This window comes from Melospiza melodia, chromosome 2 (genome assembly GCF_035770615.1).
Source record: "Melospiza melodia melodia isolate bMelMel2 chromosome 2, bMelMel2.pri, whole genome shotgun sequence".
Lineage (NCBI taxonomy): Eukaryota > Metazoa > Chordata > Aves > Passeriformes > Passerellidae > Melospiza > Melospiza melodia.
In genome coordinates this window covers 65,271,467-65,293,963 of record NC_086195.1, presented here as the reverse complement: position 1 = coordinate 65,293,963, position 22,497 = coordinate 65,271,467, and the positions used below count along the sequence as shown (strand labels likewise).

The window sequence follows — 22,497 nt, the reverse complement described above, 5'->3', positions numbered from 1 at the left end:
GTTTCTGCAGTGTCTTTTAAAATGAATGCAAATTTAGATGAAAGCATCTAGGCTTTTCAGGCTTCAGAGCATAACTAACAGCACTAAAGTACAGAAAAATACCTCCCCATTACACTGATCTCCCAAAACAAACAGAGATCAAAGATAGACGGGGAGTAGCCAGAAGTGTCAGTAATTTATTATATAAGCTGCTGCTTTGTGAGAACAGTATCAGAGGGGACACTGACAGAATAGCTGGAAAGAAGGGGCACAGGAGAACAAGGAGTATTGAGAAAAGGGGAGGGAGAGATTATGAACAGGGCATGCTTTGCCTAAGAATAAGAACAAAAGGAGTTCATACAGAAAAACTGCTGCTGCAGAATTAGAACTGTTCTTCCATGCACATTTATTCCAGCAGTCCTGTTAGTAATCAGGCAGGAGATGAGACATCACAGCCAACAAGTGTGGGTGAGGCAGCAAGGCAGTGGCCAAACTGGTAAGGTATTGTGGGAAAATTTCTCCCCTTAAAACTGTTCCCCACTGTATAAATATTTTGTTATTGTTTGCACCAAAAATCCTCAGAGGATGACTCTTCAGCTTGACCATGCAGATGCCTATTTGGGATGTGAAGAAGTCAGGATCAATACCCCTCCAGTAAATGTACTTCTCCTCATATGAAGTGTGAGAGCTCTCAGACAAGGGAGCTGAGGAACACTCATCTCACAACAGTCAGTAGCTTAAGCATCATAATGGACATCTGCTTTGCAGTTCCCAGTTAAAATCAGCTGAGTGCTCTCTCCATTAGGCTAATAGTTTCTAGGAGGATTAAGGGAAAGGGGGAATCTCTCTTGCATGCTTCCCAAGAGAATGCACTTTAATCTAGGATAGGGTTCGTGTTTTAGAGTCTCGACCACAGTGAGGGATCCAGTTCTGTGTGCAGGAGGATAGGCTGAGCCCAGCCTCTTGCCACTTGCTGGACTACACTGGCTCCACTCAGTGCACTGGATGATATGAACACCCTCCTCTCTGTAAGTTTTTTAAAAGGCCATGTAACTCACCAGGAGACTATTCAAAGCCTGGCTCTTCTAGATACTTTACAGTGCCAAGGTTTTTTGACAACTAGCCCACCATCCCACAGGAAATCTGCTGCAGATTAAAGAGCTGGGCCCAAGTTTGATCCTCCTTTTCCCATGTTGTATAACAAGCAGCAGTTCCTGTTTCTCTTCCAGGGAGAAAGATTAGTACATTGCACTGAGCTATCTCCCTGAGTGGCTAAGCCCAGATCTGACAAAGGAAGGTTTCCAGGAGACCTCAACTTTAGGCACTCTGCCTCTTTACCTCTCAGGTACGTTCTGGGCCCAAGATAAACCCTCTGACAGTAATCAAACACCTCAAGGCTCCACAGCTACAGTCAGCAGGCTGCAGACATCCCTCTAACAGAGGCCTCAGTGACTGCACTAAGAACACACACACATTTTCCCTGTTACCTGCAGGTATGTCTCCAGAGCAGTCCACACGTTCCAGTCCTTTAGCTGAGCACCTTTCTTCAGATAGTCTTTTATCCTTTCCTTGCGGCACTGTGGCCTGAGTGCCTGATGGGCCTCATGCCTAGGAATGCCCAGCACCTCCTCATGAACATAGACAGACCAGAGGTTGCATGTGGCCTCCGTGGTGTGAGGGGGGAACTCCCATGCCTGCTGCTGTTGATTGTGTCCCAGCTCATGGATGGGACCCCAAAGACCAGTAGTTTGCATGTGCTCCACGTCTAACATCTCCTTCACTGAATCCAGGTGGCCCATGATGGGGTAGCCAGCATGCATCCAGCCTGCAGGACAGACAGGGAGCAACACGTCATTATGTGCTCACCTCAGTGCTTCTCAGATGTAAATGATTATTGTATTTTTTTTCATTTCTCTAGAGCCTTTCCTCCATCTTACAAATAACACTTTTTTATTACCATGAATGACTAACTTTTCCCAGTGTGACATAAGGAAATACATGATGTTTCACCCTTACAGATAGTGACCCTTAAACAGTCTAACAAGCAAAGGCAGGACTGAACCATCAGTTAAGTGCAGTTCTGCCTGCTTTTCCTTTTTATATATAAATGTACACTCATGGTTGGACTCATGAGGTTGAGGGTGAGGAGAAAAGCCTGACTATTGCCCAGAACACCCCTGAACTCCCACAGGCTGAGCACAGTCAACACCAATGCAACCATGCAATGATGTGACTGAGCACCATGGCACTCCTTGAGCGCTCCTATGTAGACCTGCACTCCAGTGGTCACTGGTGAGGATGAGACACATGGAAAACACATGTGAGTCTGTCATGCTTAAGGACTACACAGCCTGTCATACTTAAGGCTGTTCTTAGCCCTGCAGGATAGCTATTCCATAAACAACCTCCCAGCAGGTTCCTAGGCAAGAAACATGCACTGCAAGGGATTTTACTTCTGCCTCTTTGGTGTCTTCTTCCCTAATTGGCCCTCCTGGAAGATTCCCAAAACTTCATGCAAGAGCAATGCCCCCACATTCAAATACCTGTTGTAGCAGGGTGTAAGCAGCCCTTTACACAGAGGGAGCCTGGTGAATGAACAGGAATGGCAATCCCCCTCCTGCAGGAACTAGGGATCATAGAATGTGAATGGTCTGGAACTAGTTTCTGCAGGAACTAGTGAAGATCTTGAGCTTTCTCTTTTTTAATAAGAGGGATATATGCAATTAGCCATCACCAGCACCCAAAACGTTCAGATCCAGAAATGTGAGTGAAACCATTTCGTCCACCCAAGCCAAAAGAAATTTTATGTCTGTAGACTATGATATTTTTAACTGGCATTTGCTCAGCACAGCAAAACCTAACACTCCCAAGATGTGCCACAAATTCTTTCCATTGTAGCTTAGCAAAAGTTTAGGGCATCAGGGTTCATGCCCAGCTGTGGTCTCATTGTGGGATGATGAATTTAACCAGGATGAATTTAAGCTTTTTTTTTAAAAAAAACAACGGAGCAAAATTTTTATTGCAAAGTTCCATGTTTACTATATAATTTGATTCTTGATTGAAGGCACACAGTTCATAACTGGAAAAGCTGGAGTGGGGTAACATCAGCTGCAAAAATACACACTCCTGGGCTTTGACAGCAACACTGGATCTGCTTCCAGATGTGTGCCATCATCTCAGGCACACATCTTTTCAGGCTAAGCTTTGCCCACAATAACCTTTGTGGAGCCCACCTCCAGCAAGTAGGCACACAGAGGTTTAAAATTGTCACTGAACACATGAGAACACTCCTGTGGCTGAGCCAGAGAGAAAATAGAAATCAGGTCACTGCTTCCCAGCTGTACTGGCTCTGCAGTGCATTCAGGAGGGAGAATGGATAGCTGCATGTGAGCTAAAGCCACTGCAGCCAGCAGCTCTGCATCGTAACACACCCCAACAGGAGAACAGCTGAGAAGACACCACCAGTTTTGAGAGCAGGAAGGCATCTGCAAAGGTCAGTATGTTTTTCAAGCCCTGCCTTACCACATTTCCACCCTGATGGAGCAGCTCACAATTATGCAAGGGTCACAGTCATTTAACACCTCACATATGTTCCCAGTCTGGTTTTAGCAAAATAACCTTGAAGGAACAGACACTGCTGCTAGAGGCCACTTGCCTCTTAGCCCTGGAGAAGGCCATATGGCATTGTACCCACCACATGAGATCTGGACATCTGTTACAATCCTCTCTGGCCTTGGGAACTTTGCTGGCACGGCTGCCAATGTGCTTATGGCCACCATGATCTTGTCCCACAGGGTCAGCAGCGGCCGTGGGCTCTCCATGTGGCGGACGCTGTCGGAAGGCACCGTCAGGATGAGATTCTCAACAGCCAGCTCTGCCCAGGGAGCAGGGTAGTGCCGGATACAGGCCTCCCACTGCCTTTCACAGGTCTCCCCTACAGAAACAACACAGAAAATCAGTTGAGCACAAGTCTGACTTTTGAGCATGCTCACAGAGGTCAAGCTCAGAGAAAGAGAGCAGGTCGTGAAAATTTCTTGGAAAACAGTATGTGGTAGTTGCATGACTGCGGGTGGTGGCTGTTACATAGCCAGTCCTCAATCTGTTCTCGGGAAGCCTCCTCAGGCTCTTTAATAGGTAGGGAACAGAAAAGGACTGGCATATAACAGAGTAGCATAGCAAGAACAGATCCCTGTTTTGTATCAGAAAACAAGAGGCATCAGGTTTCTCCAGTGTCTCACTTCTTTTTGTCCAGCAGAGTTGCTGTTTCACATAACAATGCTGGCTCTGTTCAGTTTGATGAAGAGAAGAGAAGAGAAGAGAAGAGAAGAGAAGAGAAGAGAAGAGAAGAGAAGAGAAGAGAAGAGAAGAGAAGAGAAGAGAAGAGAAGAGAAGAGAAGAGAAGAGAAGAGAAGAGAAGAGAAGAGAAGAGAAGAGAAGAGAAGAGAAGAGAAGAGAAGAGAAGAGAGAAGAGATGTGAAATTCACCAGAGATATCTTGCAGGATCTAGAGATGGCCATATGAGGACACAGTAAAGCAAGCAGAGCACAAAGCATGCTTTGCCGTGCTGCCTCTCCCCAGCACAACGGTTTCCATCAGAAATAACAACTCAGCTCCAAGAAATGTGGGTGTGGACAAACCCTGTCCATTTTGTGAAAGCTCTTTCACCTACTCCCAGCCACTTAGCAGGCTCAGAGTGACTAACCCAGAAGCAGAGATTCATAAATTGTAGAATAGTTTGGATGGAAGGGACCTTAAACGTCATCTGTTTCAACCCTCTTGCTATGACCAGGGGGGACATCTTCAACTAGATCAGGTTGCTCAGAGCCTTGCCCAATTTGACATTGAATGTTTCAAGGAAAGCATCTATCATCACTTCTTCGAACAAGTAGTTTCAGTATTCCACCATCCTCATAGTAAAAAATTTCTTCCTTATACATAATCTGAATCGAGCTTCTTTTAGTTAAAAACCATTGCACCATGGCCTACTGCAACAGATCCTGCTAAAGGGTCTGTCCCCATCTCTCTTGGTGAAACTGTGCTGGCTGTTCCAAATCAGTTCCCTGTCCTCCATGTGCCTTAGCATAGCATCTAGGAGGGTTTGTTCCATGAACTTTCCAGGCACAGAGCTGAGGCTGACAGGTTGGTGGTTCCTATCAGGGAAGGTGGAAGAGACCTCCCTTCCACCATTCTCAAAAATTAGTAGAAAAATAGGAATCCCAGAGGACAACACAGTAAGGAAAATAAATCTGGGTTTTCCTAAATCCAAGCATTTCTAAGACCTTCCTAAACACAGGACCACTTCTCCTTTCAGTCACTGGGACAACGACATCTGTGAGCAGCCCTCAGGCAAAAAGCACCAAGGTAAACAAGCCTACCCAGCTTGAAGAAAGGAGCTCTGACTGCCCCTTCCACCGTGATGGGCACGCTCCCCAGTGCACTCTTTGCTGGGACTATGATGTAAATGAGGCCACCCCAGAGGCAGGAAACGGATTGTTTCTGGCAGGAAACATCACAGGTGCGGATTACCACTGGGGCCCGTTTCAGCTCCTTGGCTCCAGAGAGGTCATCCGTGTGACACCCAACCTGCACCTGGCAAGAAGAAGAGTAGGAACAGCTGGTCAGAGGTGTGCCAGTGTGAGCTGGCAGACTGACCTCAGCACCCACTGAGCACTGTCCCTGCAGAGCACGCACACAGAAGCAGCCTTCTGACTCCAGCCTAGTCCCTAGCTCAGTCTTACAGCTCTTCTCCCAGTATTCCTGGCCCAACTGCATCCTTCACCAGCAGGTCAGAGTCCTGCAGTGACTTCTTCCACTGCACTGCACTTGCATTAATGATTCCTCCGCCCTTCCCCAGCGTCAGAGGCACTTCCTATAACATCATTTGGAGAGATGTGGTCATGACTGGCTTCCTTTACTGCGCCTCCTCCTTAGAGCTCTTATAATAAAATAGACAGCACGTGGCTGCAGGATCAGACAGAAGGACCTGAGTTAACTTTGCATTTCAGCTGCTTCAGGGAGGTCACTGCAAAGAATATCCAAGAAGGTAAGCTTTTGCTTCTGTTGTATTTTGCAGAGAACAGGATCCCAAGTAACAGTGCCTGTCTCATCTGGATACATCTACATGAGCAGCAGTGACAGCACTGTCAAAGGAATTTATGAGATCTGGAGAGATGGAATAAAGTTTGGTTCATAGAAGGGCCCAAGTACTTATCCTGGACCTGGAAATAATCTTGATCAGGTTTTTTTGCACCATAACAGAACAAAAACCAACAGCCCTCAAGCAGCAGCCACACTCAATTATCCCGCCAGCACACAGAGAGGGAGGAATGCAAAAGAAAAGAGAAAGGACACAAAGTGAAGAAATTATGACAAAGCATTTTAAGTGCCACAGGGTGGCAGCAGTAGGAAAGGGCGGGAAAGGTTAGAAAATGCCATTAAGGAGAAAACCCCTCCCCGTGCTATTTTTGAGTTCTAACCCGACAATTACACAGGTGTAAACAAACGCCAAGCAGAGAGAGTTCACCTTCAGGCCCGCACCGACCACCAGGCAAGGGCACGTTATCACTGCTGTGTGCCCTTCGGGGAGGTAGAGTCCTGTGCTCCTCCAGGCTGTCTTTCCTAAAAGATAACAGAACACAGTCCTGAACAGTCAAGCCTTCTTTGTCTGGACCATTACAGATCCTGGAGATTTCAAGTTGCAACAGGAGAGTAATCTTCCATCCTTTCCTTTTCCCTTGCTCTACTCTCACAGAACCATCTTGCATTTACCACTCTCATCAGAAATACAGTTTCAAAGAAATGAACAAAATCATCACACCATTAGCAAGCAAGCCCATCCGGATTTACACTTCTGGAAATGCCAAGTTTAAATGTGCTTAGTAGTATCTTCTAAAAATGAGAAGGGAAAAAAAGAAGAGAAAGTAAGCCAAAACCCCAACACTTCCTACACCCAGACCCTCTTATCCTCAAGACCTCGTAAGAGGTGCCAGCTATGGTGGGATTACACAATTGAAGTTGTAATGATCATAAAACATTTCCCAAATAACAGACTGACGGTAGCATCGCATTTTTCCTTAGTGACTGGTCCAGCACAAACTGGAGCCACAGGAATTGTCATTTCTAGCTGACTGAAGTGATGAGAAAGCCTCAAGAGATCATTCTGTGCTAGGTGTACCTGTAAGAAGGGTACCACTACAATTCAGCATGTTTCTAGACAGCCTTCCCATGGAAATGCAAGTCTCCTCAGCATAAATCTCTTTAAACACTTGCAATTTACAGAATTTACAGTGCAAAACTGATCCATCTCTACTGTACTGATCAGGCAGGTTCCACTCCCTAGTTCTGACATAAAGTTTACTTAGGTATATTTCAATCCAAATACCAGAAGTCCTAAAACCAGCTGAACTGTCATTGCCCAACTTACAACCTTTCCCATCATCCATGAAAGCAGAACCAGTTTTGTCAAGCAAAACCTAATCCAATGAAAAATGCAAATTAGACTATATCACAGTGTGTTACCAGTTTGTCTCGGTTTTGCTGAATTTGTACGAAAGGCAGTTTTGAAATGGTGCTCAGGGTTTCCTAGCTTTTCTTTCTTTTTCATTTATGTGAAATGACACAAATTCTGAGTATTTTCTGCTTCTGTCCTGACTCATTATTAAAACCAGTGAGAAGTTATTCTACAACTTTTCTCTCTGCACAGCCACTGCACTCACACATTGCCGTTCCAGAACAGCCTCTTTTATCTCATTGTAATGATTTGGAAACTCCTCTAAATCATATTCTAATTTAAAAAAGTCTGTCTAGGGGACAAAAGTTACTAGTGGAATTTAACCCAGAGTTTCAACATATCAGTTGTAAGCAGGAATCTCAGCAAGCTGGTACAGATACAAGGCCTAAGCTTAGACAAGTCATTTATGGTGTATTTACTCAACACTTTGGCTTCAATGTGGTGTCAGCCCAAGAAGTTCGTACCATATTTCCAGCCTGTTTCACCCCCAAAACCAGATCTTTTCTCCATTGTGCTGATACACCAAGCTGTGGGACTGTGCTATAACTCAGGCTGAAATTAACTAGATAACAAATAAACTTTTTGTTTCTAACTCCCACCTCTGCGTAGGATGGATCCATAGATGGCTATGTCAGCACGACTATGGGAACAGCAACCTGCAGTGTGGAGTCCAGGGCTTCTCAGGGCTTTCTTGCCAAAACCATTGTGCCATGCAAGTGCCCTGCAGTACCACTTGTTGGGAGTTCTTCTCCTGTCAGTGCCTGTGCACCAACAGGGAGGAAGCAGGACTTCCATGGGTTGCTTCAGGTGCTAAAATCAGGGCTGGCCACAAAAGGAGCCTGTCTGCCACTGCACTGAGCTCAGTCTCCTCTGAAGGCCAAGGTGAAATTGCACATCTGTGCCCATGTTCAGGCATACACAGACACAGGCACACTGAGGGCAGGCGCCCCAGTGATCCCAGCAACAGGATGCCTTGAGAGGAAGAGAGGTAACTCCTCACCTGGGTTTGTGCCATCGATTTCCACAGTGACAGGGCAGGCACAGACCCCAGCAGCAGATTTCTGCACCAGGGCAGCGCTGTCTGTCATGGTGAGGGACAGCTCAGTCGCCATGCACAGAAGCACTGCCTCTTTGGAGTTGCTCTTGACGGGGCAGTGCCTGCCGACCTGCGGGATCCCAGTCCTCTTGAGCACTTTGGTCAGGATGCGGTGCAACGAGGCGTACGCCGGGCAGTCGCGGGCTGGGATGTGCAGGAAGGCAGCGCAGTCCTTTGCCAGGGGGTGCAGCCAGCCCTTCAGGGGCTCCGTGAGCTCCTGATGTCCCTGCAGCTGCGTGCTGAAGAGCAGGAGCGCCCTGCGGAAGTGGTAGTGCTCCCCCGGCCCCAGGGCTGGGTACTTGGCTGCCCGGCCGCACTGCCCCAGGATGCTCAGCCCAAAGCGGTTCAGGATCCTGTTGCCAGGATATTTTGCCACAGCAGCTTTGCCAGAGTTCTGGGAAGCCCAGTACCAGGCCTGGCCCCCCACCAGCAGGCCACCTCCCTCTGCCACGAAAGCGTGGATCCTCTCGGCTTCTTTGTCACCGTAAGAAGTGCAGCAGTACACGCTGATGTCACCTGCCAGCTGTGACACCTGCGACTTCACCTCTGCCTGAGACAGCAGGCCACACAGCTTCTCCAGCCTGGGATCCACCCCCACCAGCCCCTTCCTGCCGGCATCCAGCCAGGAGACAGCATTGAGCAGGAATCTGGCCAGCTTTGGGGAGAACAGTTGGCCCTCATGGGTGGCCACCACCACGCGGCCGCGGCCGTAGCGTGCGGCAGCCAAGAGGCAGCGCTGGGAGCTGTCCAGGCACAGCGGGAAGGACAGGGCTCCGTGCACCAGCAAGGTGGAGGGGATGCCCCCCGTCACCAAATCCAGCTCTGGCACACCGCGCAGGAGAAACTCAGCGTCACAGCTCAGGTTGGCCTGGTGCCTGCAGAACCAAGAGAGCTCCAGGTTAGCCCCCAGCCCAGAACCCTTGGCACAAAATGACTGGAGGCATAGCTGAAAATTAAGGAGTTCTCTTCTTGATTTCACAGTGGCCTAGGTTGACTATATGATGCTTTTATCCCCAGTAGTCTTGTTCTGTTTATGCTGAATAATAAGTTCTGCACCTTTAGGGCTTGTTGCAGAGAGTGAAGGGGGCAGAGAAGAAGCAGCAGTTTGTTTTCAGACACTGCACTCACTCCTCCACATTCCTGCTCCTGGGCTGTGTTGTCTGTGGATGGACAGACAGTGGGACAGAGCTCTCCTTTGTTTTAGCTAGTTTAGCTAGCTGAGGCAAAGAAGTTCCCTGGCCTGTGGGGTTTTTTCCCTTTCTCTGGACCTGTTCAAAGCTGCTCTGGCCTGAACACCAGCAGGGCACCGGCAGCTCACACCTGGGGCCCACCGGGCCGGGCCTGGGCCGCGGCATTTCCAGTGCCTGAGGAGATGATCAGAGACTGAATGAGCTGAGCTGCAACCCGGGGAGGGGACTTTCTCAGTTTGTCATCTCTTTTGGAGCGGCAAGGGGTTTTATTGTTTAACATTGTTTAGGCTTTATTGTTTAATGAACAGGTGTTTTTCCACTTTTCTCCAAGGCCGTATTTCCTCCCAAACCAGTTGGAGAGAGGGACCAATTGAATCTGCTGTCCTAGAGGAGCCCCTCTGGGGGTTCTCTCCCATATTTGTCCTGAACCAAGACACAGAGAATATTCTGAGTTGGAAAGATCATTGAGTCCAACTCTTAAGTGAGTGGTCCATATAGGGATCAAACCCCCCTCCTTGACACTATTAGTAGCACCATGTTCTAACCAACTGAGCTATTCTCAGTGGCCATCCTTGCCTCTCCTTTCTCCTTCATCCCAGGACAACAATCTGTCAGTTCTTCCGTTAAAAAAAAAAAAAAATCCATCAATGCCTCATTTTTTGCCTTTTAAAGCCTCAGTTGTTACAGCCAAGCAAATTTGTAGGAATCTCAGCCCTCATTTAAAAATTGGAATAAATAGGTCAAAAGGAAGCTTCTAGACCTCTGCCTTTGAAGAGGCACTTGAAAATCTAAATACATTGCAGAAATTAAAAAATCAGACCCCTCATAGTTTTTTAAACTGCACATTTAAACTGCACATAATGTGGGAATCAGTATATCTCCTCTAAGAGAAACTTCCTCTATTTGCCCCACCCTAGGCTTAATGAACTAGGCGAGCCCAAAAAATTTCTGTACTTTTCCCAAGCTCTGCCGCCGCTGAGAACTGAAGAAAGGGGTGCCGGGACAGATGGGCTACACAGACAGGCAGACATACAGCTAGACAAATCATGAATGACTGGAAATTGAATTAGAGCCTTAACATATACACCTCACATTACACCTCCCATTGTCAGTGTCCACAATAAAAAGAGATTAGGCTGTGCAAGGCTCTCTTATCTCTGCTATTTTCATATAACTCCTATGTGTCACTGTGGAGAAAGACACGCTGAATTACTCTCATTTGCTTTGTGTACACTTTCCCCTGGTTCTGCCAAAGAGTTTTCCCCCAACACCTGTGAAGGATCTGTTGCTACATGGCCATTGCTGCCAACTCAGTGAGAATAAATGATGCTGCCCTTCCTCATGCCCGTAGGACAGGAATTAAATCTGCAGCTCTTCTTTGGTTATTACTTTACTGAGACCCTTTGTCACACAGAGCATGTGTCCAGACATATGGCACAGCTCTTGTCTCAGACTGAAGCCTGATTCTCTGCACACAAATCTGGCAAGACCCAGATGTACAGAGCTGTTGCGTTACACAGAAATTGGAGATCAAAATTTCTCTGTGGCTCTAAATTCAAACAAAACCCCCACAAAAACAACCTCAACAAGGTGTAATTCACCCTTAGTTATCATTTGAAGTCTTGTTAATTGTGATGTAATTTTTCTCCTGAAATCTCCACCCCTTTCCCTCTTCCATGCCTTGTGCATGAAGCAGTGGGAATGTGCTTTTGCAGTGCAGGTGGTAACATGAAGCAAGCAGCAAATTTTAATTAAGAAACCTGATTTGTTAGCTGCGCCCTAAGCATTTCACGGAATTAAACAGCAGAGCTCTCTACTACCTTTACCAGAAAACAACAGAAAGTATCAGATCCCATTAATTGTTTGAAAATATTAGACATTTAGCATTCTACATCCACAAGGAAAAGGCTGTGAAGGAAAGGCTTGCAGGGAGTTTTACTGTAATTGCTGCGGCTGTCACTACAGTGAAATGAAGCTGCCACACAGAGGAAGTGCAGGAGCACTAATGCTCCTTGGAGAACCTGCTGTGCCTTATGTAACTTAGCAGAAAGTGGAACGAGAAAGAGCCTGGCACAGCCACTGGCAAGGGGAGGAAGAGAGCAGGGCAACATCCAGGTCTCCAATGCCTGGTCAGTTGTGCAATATGAGCCCTGAGTTTTACACCTGATAATCCAGAACCCAAAGAGCCAAACTGAGATTTCTTGCCCACAGCCTGTTTCAGAAGCTGAGAAGGGAGGCGGCACCCAGCCTCAGCTCTGGCCAGCTCCAGGGGCTTACCTGCAGAAGCAAATTCCTGCAAGGAACAGGCTAAACAGGTTTGGCAGATGTCAGCCAGAGCCTGGCCCAGAGAGCTGTCCTGCTGCTTCATCTCCAGCATAGTTTACAGCTGTGGGAAAGTTGCCCTGAATGTAGGGATGTGTGGGGAGAGGGAGAAGAGTTCCTTCTCCTGTCCCTGTTTTGCTGCATTTTACTCAGGTACACTTGATCAAGCAGGCTGTTCTAAAAGATGCCTCCTCTCATTTCCTTCTCTGAGCATGGATTCTCTGGGCCTGGTCCTGCTGCCCTGGAAGCAGTTGAAGCCAGCATTCTTTCCAATTGCAAAGAATGGTCCTCTTTAAATCGGAAGGCAACAATTCCATGCTGGTTATTAAAGAACCAGCATTTACCATTACCCTCACCTCTCACCTCCCAAATCTTCTACAAACTCACCCACATAACCTAACTGCTGCTTTAAAGAGAGGGCAACTCAGATACTCACGGGACAACTAATGGGATCTTGGGAATCTTCTTGGCCACTTTGAAGACGCCTTTTTCCACGGTGTTTCCTGTGAAGTACACGCCAGCCACGCTGGTCACCTTGTTCCCAGGGAATTCGAACAGCACCTTCTCCTTGCCGTGTTGACTCGCCCAGTACCAGGCTTGGCCTCCAACAAGCAGCCCTCCACCCCCTTTGACAAAGTCCACGATGCCTCTGGCCTGGGAGCTGTCATAGGCATCCATACAGAACACCCCCATGGACGGGCCGGGCTTTGCCTCCACCTGCACTCGGGTGCCAGCCTCGAGCAGCACCTGGGACAGGGAATCCAGCTGAGGATGAACCCCAACCACGGCCTCCGGGCAAGGCTTGAGCCACCCCATGGCATTCCTGAGGAACTGGGAGAACTTGGGGCTCTTCAGGATTCCTTCATGGGAAACAACCACCATCCGGCCCTTGCCATACTGTGAGACCGCAATCAGGACCTGCTTCTTGGCGCTCAGGAGCACAGGGAAGGCGTCCTCTCCAACAAGGAGCAGCTCACAGGGAACAAAACCTCCAGTGAAGTCCCACGGCCCGACACCATCCACTAACTGCTCGTAGGTGGCACAGGGTTTCATCTCCAGGACACTCCTGTCTGGTGGAGAGAAGAACAACCTCCATTACAGTGAAGTTCAGAAATAAGGAACAGCTGTAACAACCCCCGGAGCGATTTTTTTGTCAGCTAGTAGGAACTTCAAACAAAGAGGAGTCAGATTTGTGAATACAACTTTTTGGGGGATTTAGTTTGTTTGTCATTTTGTTTGGTTTTTTGCTTGTTTTAGCTTTGTTATCACACTATTTACATATTTAAATAGAAGTGACAAGTATACCATGATTAGGGAGACAAAATGTCTGTTTCAACAAATTCTGCTATGCACCAGGGAGGAAAACAGGGAAATAAAGGTATTCACTGTCCCATTAACAATTTATTTGAAGAGAGAGAGTGCCAGAAGCTCCAGGAAGTCTACTAGGAACTTGTATGGTAGAGGTGGTTTACACAGGAACAGCCAGAAAATGAAAAAGCTGTATCAACACAATGCACAATATAATTCAAACATGCCATTCACATTTTAGCTCCTAACTGGATAGGTACAGAGCTACATGCTGCTGCTGCAACATGTTGTACTTTTCTACCTCCATTTTAGCACTATAAGCCTGTGCTTAGTGTTAGGAGGTGCTGTGACGGAGAGGAAAGTCAGCAAAAATGCTGGAGATGACCAGCTTCACTGCAATAACTGTCAGTTTAAAGCACATAGTACCCATGAGAGCATGTCTGGGCACAGGAGATTAATGACCTAGTTCCCTGATCCAAACTGTTTTAAATCTCAGTAAAATAACTTCTCTTTCCCATAGCTTTGTTTCATCTGTTTTCCCACCTGTGAAGTAAGGAGAGTGTACTGACCTCAATTGCCAAGCCCTTTGAGGTCTGTGAGTGACACTGCTCTGTTAAGGCTCCCCCAGTTTCAAAGTTTGGCTCAGCTTTGTCCTGAAGTTGTCTTCTGCTGATCTGGGGCAGCTGTGGCTGTGCAAACAGGAAGGCTTTGAGGTATGAGACTCTGACCCAGTCCCACCCAGCTTGTGTCATTCAGGATTCAGAAGAGTGACTGAGCACAACACCTACAGCAAGGGAAGGAGCTGCTCTGAAGGGGCGTGGACCTTTCCCTGGCAGCATCCCTTGCCAACACCAGGCTTCACACACACTTCACATTTGGCTACCCTGAAAGCAAACCCTTGTCATCCAAACACAGGAAAATGGCAAGTCCTGGAGAAGCTGCATCCTTGATCTGGATTTGTCAGAAGCCCCAGGGTGCTTAGAAACAGCAACCTGATCTAGAATGACAGTATCACTTATCCTCTGTGGTCATGCCTGGAAGTGCTGTTTTTCACCAAAATTATCATAGGACTCCTCTATTGTCTTGCATATGATTCATGAGTCAAAGCTGATTCATGAGTCAATTTACATGGGATTAACATGGGGATAAAAACCACAATGCCCAGTAACAAAGTGCTTGATTGCTGCCTTAGTCTGAATCTCAGCTTTTTGTTGCTGGGTTTGAAGAAGCCCTACATGTAAAGGCAAATACAAGGTCTAAGTGCTTTAGGGTATTTTACTACAAAGCATGCAGCAAAGCAGTAACGCAGCCTTGCAAAATACTGAGGGGTGTTTTGGTGATTTCTGTGGATTTGATACTAAAGTACCTATACTGACACACTGACCATGGTGCAAGGGAGAGGAAAAGTGGTTGGATAGTTTCAGCAACTCATATGAAGCTATAGAATCACAACTACTGAATGGTTTGGGTTGGAAAAGTACTTAAAAGAACATCTAGTTTCAAACCTTTTGCCATGGGCAGGGACACCTTTCACTAGACCAGATGCTCAAAGCCCCATTCAATCTGGCATTGAACTTCCAGGCATGGGGCATCCACAGCTTCTCTGGGCAACCTGTGCCAGTGTCCTACCATCCTCGGTAGAGAATTTCTTCCTAATGTCCAATCTAAACCTGCCCTTTTTCAAGGCCTTCCCCCTTGTCCTGTCACTGCATGCCCTTGTAAAAAGTCCCTCTCTAGCTCTCTTGTAGCCCCTTTTAGGTGCCGGAAGGGGCTCTAAGATGCTCCTGGAGCCTTCTCCAGTCTGAACAACTCCAACTCTCTCAGCCTGTCCCCACAGGAGAGGTGCTCCAGCCCTCTGATCATCTTGGTGGCCTCCTCTGGACTTGTTCCAAGAGGTCTGTGTTTTCCTTCTACTAGGAACCCCAGAGCTGGATGCATCACCCCAGGTAGGATCTCTCAAGAGCAGAGGGGCAGAATTCCCTCCCTTGCCCTGCTGTTCATGCTGCTCTGGATGCAGCCCAGGGCACGGTTGGTTTTCTAGGCTGTGAATGTACATTGCTAGGTCATGGACTCCTGGTCAAACCAACACCCTCAAGTCCTCCTTGGCAGGGCTGCTCTCAATTAATTCTCCATCCAGGCTGCACTTGTGCTTGGGATTGTCCCTCAGTTATTCTACATGGGGACAAACCACAGGACTAGGTTTGATATAAGATCAGCAAACTTCTTAGTCCCCACCTTTCTTATCACAGGATCTGAAAGCTAACATCCTACGCTCTCAACCTAGGAACACTCCTGGTCCCTGGCATTTACCCAGAACAAGGAGTGGTTTTGGAAAGGATGTTAATTCTCTTGACTGAAAGCAATTGAGACCATATAACAGAATTCCCAATTCCTATGTAATCACAATTTTTCCATTTAAATTGTGTGAAGCATTTCAGAGTGGAGGGAAGAAGTGCACATATTAGACCCCGAGCAGACACAACTACAGATGATCACCTCTATCTAGAGAGAGGAGGGAGAAAACTCAGCAGGAACAGAGAACATACATGTCTAACAAGAATTGAAGGAAGCTGCAGAAGACTGAGCTGGCTGTCTCTCACATCAATTAGGAGGAAACAACCATGAGACCTGGGCTCATACCGAAGGAAGATCTTGGCTCCTAGCTGTGTCCCCTCCTAATGTGGAAGCAAAAATTCTCCATGACAGTGTCTCAAAACAGATTCTGAATTCCTTGTCTTCCCTCCTGCACCTTCCACCTCTCACCTCAAGAGAGATCCTCCTCCCTGCAGAGCTGAGAATACTGTGAGAGTAGGTATTGAAGCAAACATTTATAAACCCTGCCAGAGGACTAAATCTATCCCAGTCTTTTTTCTGTCTCTGGAAAAGGGACAAAAATGTGATGGGAAGTTAATGGGATTTCATTAAATGCAAACTTAGGATTCCATCATCTGCTGTCCAAAAGCCACCACACACAGGCAAAAGAGATATGATTCAAAGGAAGGAATACCCCTTGGTCCACTCAGGAAGAGTATCTGTGAGACAGAGGACCTAGGCAAGTTCTGAGGGTGAATATGGGAATATATTTTGTGTGTTAAGTGGTCAGTCACTTTTGCGCAAGTCTTCAAGGTCCCCACAAAATACGGGAGGACTTCCATGAGTAAAAATTATGGGACTGTGCACTATCTGTGAAGTATAGGACAAAAGAGGCAAGACAGGCACTGAGATGTCTCTCCTGTTAACAACACAGGTAAGCCTAAGCGAGTGGGACACTCCATTTCTAGGGATTTGGCTGTTCTTCCTCATTAGGGTGAGCCCATGTGTTTTCCAGTCTTTCCTCTCTTTCAGATTTGCAATCTAGCTGTCTGCACAGTAACTAAGAATCAGCAATACTGAAAAGTCTGTAAGCAGTAAGGAATTGGTGGACTCTTGCTTCTTCTCATCTTTATCAACAAATTGTTCAAGGAGAGGAATTATGATGTTCAGCATTTGCTGAAGACACAAAAATACTTATTTTCATTATCTGTTCATCAGCAACAAGGTGTTAAACTGAAAGAGGGTAGATTTGGATTTCCCAGATTTGGCTGTAAGGAAGAAATTTTTTATGGTAACAGTAATGAGACACTGTAACAGTCCAAACATCCAATCTGACCTTCTTCTGACACAGCCAGAGAAAAGGGATGGAGAAGTGGGAGGAAGCCAAGCAAGAAAACTTGCATGGGAAACACAAAATTAGGAAAAAATACATTAAGAAAACCTTTCTAGAGTTACATAATAAAAGTAGAAAAAACAAAGTTAAATACGTCTAAAGGAAGGAGAGACAAAGAAAAAGTAGATTAGGTTGCAAATTAAGGAGAACTCTAAAATTAGATCAAGATAGCAATCACCAAAGGAAGCTACTGCAGGTATTTATTTTTAACAATGACAGGCCTAAGAATTATTAGGAAACATACTGAAAATTGATGAAGTCTAAAAAAAAAATATTTTTTTAGTAAAAATGCTGCAGAATCAATTAGGCAATTACCATGTGTTATTGGTATTATTTTCATGTGGGCACTTCAGAGCAATAGATTATAAAACATTACAATTTCCAAGCCTAGTACAATGTTGCAGTGGTTTGAGGAAAAAAACAACATGAATTACCCATCCTTTCTGGTGGTGTTACTATGCACACCAGTGTTAGGGTACACTCACTGGCTAATGAGATGCAAAGAAATAGAAAATCTGAATGTCTAAACATACATTTGTCCAGTAATCTTAAGTACTTTCAAGGCAAGGAAAGAACAAAAGGAAACCAACTGATTAAACATGATCAGTGCATTTGGAAAGGTATATAACATCTTAATTATAATTCATTCTACTAAATTTCTGTGAGTTGGAAGTTAGCTAATGAGCTATAATTGGTGAAGACAGGAATACACTGAATCAGAAGAAATGCCTATAGAAACAAGTGCTGTTTATTCTTTTTGAAAATATTTACCTGGGATCTAAAAAGGACAGCATATATCACATACATGAAATCACCAAATAATAGAAATCAAGGTACAGAAGCACAGAAGAAATAACCTTACTAGAGAACAATTTTTTAAAAATGAGACCTTGCCTAGTTGTAAGTCCTACAGTCTGTAATTTTAGAAAAGCATTGACATCTGTTTGTGAACAGGGAGCCGAGCAGTGCAGAAATCCCTGGGAAATGCAGACACAGAGCCCTTTCCAGCCTGGCGCTGGAAGGGTTGAGTCTCATTTGCATGCCTACTGTGTAACAGCTCAGATCCCTCCCCTGTAAATGTAGCTCGGTTGTAAAGCAGAGGATGAGTGAACACCACCCCTTTCAGTTGAGAAGGAGCAGAAAGGAGAGAGGTCTGATGGTCTTTGTGTGCGGGCCGTGTCAATCCACTGCAGTCTGCAGTGACGCGGTCATGAACATGGAAAAACAACAACTTTAGCCCTCCCAAACCAAAAGGATGGCACGGAACTTGATGTGCTATATCCTGTTGGAGAGCAAGGGAAAGCAGGGATACCGGGACAGCTCAGTGAAGCTGAGACTGAGGAACAGGCAGGGCATAACTCAGGTGATAGGCAGCTTAATAATCTATCACTGACATGTCACACAAAATTCAAGTGTAGGGTCAGACTGATGAAGATTTGTGCTCTATTGTGGACTTCAATGGCAGCACTGCTTATTGCAACAAAAAAATGTGCAATTCCATAAACTGAGCATTGCTTCCTCCTTATCACCACTATTTTTTATAATGCAGCAAGCAGAAATAATTAAAGCTGACCCTGATCTATTAAGTCACATTCTTTTCCAGCTCAGTATAAGTGTGACACACCAACTGATGAGCATCTGGGGTTTCCTTGGATTTCGACAGCAACCAAACAATTCCTCTGAAGAAATGTATGCCAATAAAAAAAAAAAAAAAAGAACAAGTTTACTTAATCCTTTGTAACAATCAATCAATGTTTTAAAGCCTTCCTTCAAATAACATGGGTGCACAAATTATTGCTTTTGCCCATGGTGTATGAGCTATCATATCCATACTAGCTTCCCCAGGAAGGTCTTCACCACACTCAAGCCATGCTGGGCTGGATTTTGTGTTCCCTGGCAGGTGGCATCAGGGTGTCCCTGCTGATGTCTGGCTGTCTGTCCACCTGCCAGCTGGTGGCCAGTGCCAGTCAACACAGAGTGTGTGGCTTCTGCCTTTATTCCTTTCTTACACCCTGTGCTCAGCCCCTTCAAGCCGATCAAGCATGAACCCAGCGCTCTTCATGGGTGTGGTTTCAGTTCCTGTTCCAATCACAAAGTAATAGGGTCATTCCTTTTTTGGTTACTGTGTTTGCCATTATCTCGAAATGTCATCTTGGAGCTTGAACAGACACGCATTCCTCACTTCTTTTCCCGGTTCCAGGAGTCTGCCATGCCAGCATCATCAACAGAGCTGGGCAAGTGAACTTGCAGGCCACAGCGTGTCATGGTGGGGCTTTGATCAACCCACACAGCGCAGTGACTCCAGCCATGGCACGCCTGGGAAGCCAACCCCGTGACAGGTCCTCCCTTCCCGATGGGCTTTAGGCCACCTTGAGGCCCACCCTTGCCTGTGCAGGACCTGTTGATAAAGCTATGTCTGAGCTGTGGTGCAAGCCTTGTTACCTTCAGCAAGTCTTTACATAAACCTATTCCTAAATCTAGCATGTTGCTGACCAGCTTTAGGTTGGCTTCATGTCCTGGGAGGTTGTTCCAGACTCTTGCTGGAATTTGTTGTTTTTTCAGGACACATTACTGCTTGGAATGTTCTCGGATGCCTTAGGCAATCACCTCACTTGTCTTCCGCTCTGCCTGAAAGCTATAGCCAAAATTTTCACTTTCCCTTCCCCTAAGCGTACCCATCAAGTTCTGAAATCTTTCCTTTGTGTCTTCTGAGAGCAGGCCTGACATGAGGTGCCTTTACAATGCTGTGGTACTATAAGCAAGCAATTAGAAGAAGCTTGACAAGAGACTGATCTGACGTGCCTTCCCTCCATGTACACCCTACTGGAAGCATTATGGCATTGACATCATCCCACTGTTGTTTTGCTGCTGTCTCTGTCCCCTTTTCCATAAAGCCCTCCACACACAGCCTGTCAGGGAGGCCCTCAAACAGTATCTAAACAGTCTTTGGAAAGTTACTAAGGAACATAACTTGCAGTACTTGGTTTAAATTACTTATGTAAGGGCTTGCACTGCTATGTTGAAAACTAGGGGATGGCTGGAAATATGAGCTGTATAACATCTGTAAATGATCTCCACTAAAAGATCTCCTTTCCTTTCTACTACTTATCACTTTATCAAACTTGGTTCTAGCATGTTTGGCAGTTGTAGATAATTTGGCACCAATTACACATACTGCAATTTCCAAATGCTGGATTATGAAGTAGAAAACATGCAGCTGAAAAAGTACCAGTACCAAACAGAAACTTCATTGCCAGGCGTAAGACAGAATGACCTGCAAAGATTTATTTTAAACCAACACATAGCTGGTTTATTATTAGAAGTAGATGAAAAAAAGATGTCAGATGGATTGAGAGCGTAGGAGAACTTGTGTGCTAATGCTGACTGGAGATTGTAAATTTAGCACCCTACAGACTCATTAGAGGAAGAATTATCTCCTGTGTTTTTGCTGTGCCTCCTGCAACAAGACCTGCTAGACCTGCTGGACTAGAACCAACTTAGATGCTTCTCTCCGTGTTCCTCAGTGTATCAAGGTCCAGAGTCTATGCACAGAACCAGCTTTGTACCTCCTACAGATCTAATCTGCAATCACTCATCCATGTTAAATTGCAAATTGTGAGCAGCTAGAAATTTCTAGACCAAATGCACGCAGAAACCACAATCCTCTCCTCCTCTGCCTTCTCCCTTCTTACTCAGATTGAAAGCCAACTAAAGTGTAGGTTTGTGAGGGGTTGAAAAGCATGTTCTTTCTCAGGGGAAACCTGTAGATTTTGCAGTTTACACCCAGCTGCCAGAGTAACTACAGGTTCTTTTAGTCTCTTGTGCTACTCCTTTTCTTTGGAACCAGCAGAGCCCACCTCAGGGTGCTGGAGCTGCCGTGTACCAGGCACAGACGCAGCTTTACGTTGGCCCAGAGCAGCCCCCCTCAGGTCAGACGCAGCCTGTACCCTCCTCACAGAGCAAGCTCCCACTCCAGGGATTTGCACTGCAAGCGCCTGGGGACGGCACTGCGGCTTGGAAAGGCAGCTCGGGGACACTGCGCGCCCGCCTCCGAGCCTCCTTTCCCCTTCAGTCGCCGCTTTAACAAAAGCTCAAGGAAGCTCAAGCATCACAGCGAGCATGCACAGGCTCAAGGAGGCTCAAGCATCACACTGCACAGCGAGCACCGAGCGCGGCGGGCGCAGCAGAGGCGGCGGCTCCGCACGGCTCCCGCTGCCCGGGAGCGGCCTCGGGAGAGGCCCCGGCGCTGCCCGGGAGCGGCGGGCGGAGCTGCACTGAGCTGAGCTGAGCCGAGCCGCGCCGGCCCCCCGCCCAGCACCCACCGGGAAAGCCGAGGGAGCGGGCGGGAAGGAAAGTTCAAGAACAGCCGGGAAAGGTGCCGCCCTATGCGAGGAGTGGGCAATGCTGCAGCTGCGCGGCCAGGGGGCGGGTGTTCAAGGCTTGCAGTGGAAGGCTGAGCCCATTTAACACTTTTGCTTTCCTTATTTATGGCGAAGGTGATGGATACGATTCTAGTTCGATTTTGAAAACTGGATTTTGCAAATAATTTGGCCGAATGTATCATACCATCCGGGAGGGATGTACAGATGCTGAGTAACCCAGAATTAGACTGGTCTGCTAATTCCTGTATATTTGTACTAATGTTCTTCATATTAAGAGGGGGCACCTATTTCTATTTATGCATCCCTAAATACTCCAACAGCAGGCTGACGCGCAAATCGGTGCTATTTTATCTGGATAGATACAGACAGGCAAGCCACAGAGCTTACACTCTGTGTCCTAAGCATGTCCTTACCTTTCCTGGTCCTGGGTAACAAATGGCTTTCAAACACACGGCTCCTAATGGGACTCCAATCAAGGGATGCCCGAGCTCCCCGGGATGCACGCTCGCTGTCGGCTCGGTGTTTCTGTGCCCAAAGATACTACCTTTCCGGGGACCACCTAGTACTGCGTGGTGGGCAAAAAGAGTATAAGCCATGCATCTGCACAGGGTTGCCAAAACTGAGGGGTCAGACGGGTTACTTTTATTGTAAGTGCAGCTTACAGTAAAGCTTCCCCAGGGCAGGACGCAGCAGCTCCTCCTCGCTGCCGGGCGGGCTCCCCTGCATCACCAGCGAGAGGCGGGCGCACCTGCCCTGCAAGCCCGGCGCTGTAAAAACGCGCCCTCCCTCCTCTCATCAATAAGCTGCTCTTCTTCGTCCTCCTCCTCCTCTTCTTCTCCTTCGCCCCCGCCACCCCGGAGTATAACGCGGCCAGGCGCCTGCCTTACCCCCGCCGTCCTCTCCGCCCCCGGGGGCGACGCACACTTTTACCCCGGCCCCTGGCACGGCCGGGCGCTTTGCGGCAGCAGCTCTAGAAACTTCTCGGTCCCTCCCTCTCCCCTCCC

The 22,497-nt window shown here is 47.0% G+C and overlaps 1 protein-coding gene across 8 annotated transcripts in view; it reads right to left on the bottom strand.

Moving 5' to 3' along the window:
- Positions 1-22,477, bottom strand: part of TCAF2 (TRPM8 channel associated factor 2) — a 31,797-nt gene extending 9,320 nt beyond the window's left edge. The window contains exons 1-9 of one of the 8 annotated variants that reach the window (XM_063148627.1): positions 22,381-22,472; positions 21,907-22,058; positions 13,975-14,094; positions 12,534-13,167; positions 8,490-9,460; positions 6,503-6,597; positions 5,355-5,568; positions 3,674-3,913; positions 1,467-1,804 (exon numbers count right to left, since the gene is read on the bottom strand). In XM_063148627.1, the coding sequence (XP_063004697.1) occupies positions 1,467-1,804; positions 3,674-3,913; positions 5,355-5,568; positions 6,503-6,597; positions 8,490-9,460; positions 12,534-13,150 (2,475 nt within the window). In that variant the 5' untranslated portion in view covers positions 13,151-13,167; positions 13,975-14,094; positions 21,907-22,058; positions 22,381-22,472. Of the gene's footprint in view, positions 1-1,466; positions 1,805-3,673; positions 3,914-5,354; positions 5,569-6,502; positions 6,598-8,489; positions 9,461-12,533; positions 13,168-13,948; positions 14,095-21,906; positions 22,059-22,155; positions 22,336-22,380 lie in introns of those variants that run through there. The other 7 variants (XM_063148632.1, XM_063148633.1, XM_063148629.1 and 4 more) reach the window with 7 other exon arrangements.
- Between the last annotated feature and the right edge of the window lie 20 nt (positions 22,478-22,497).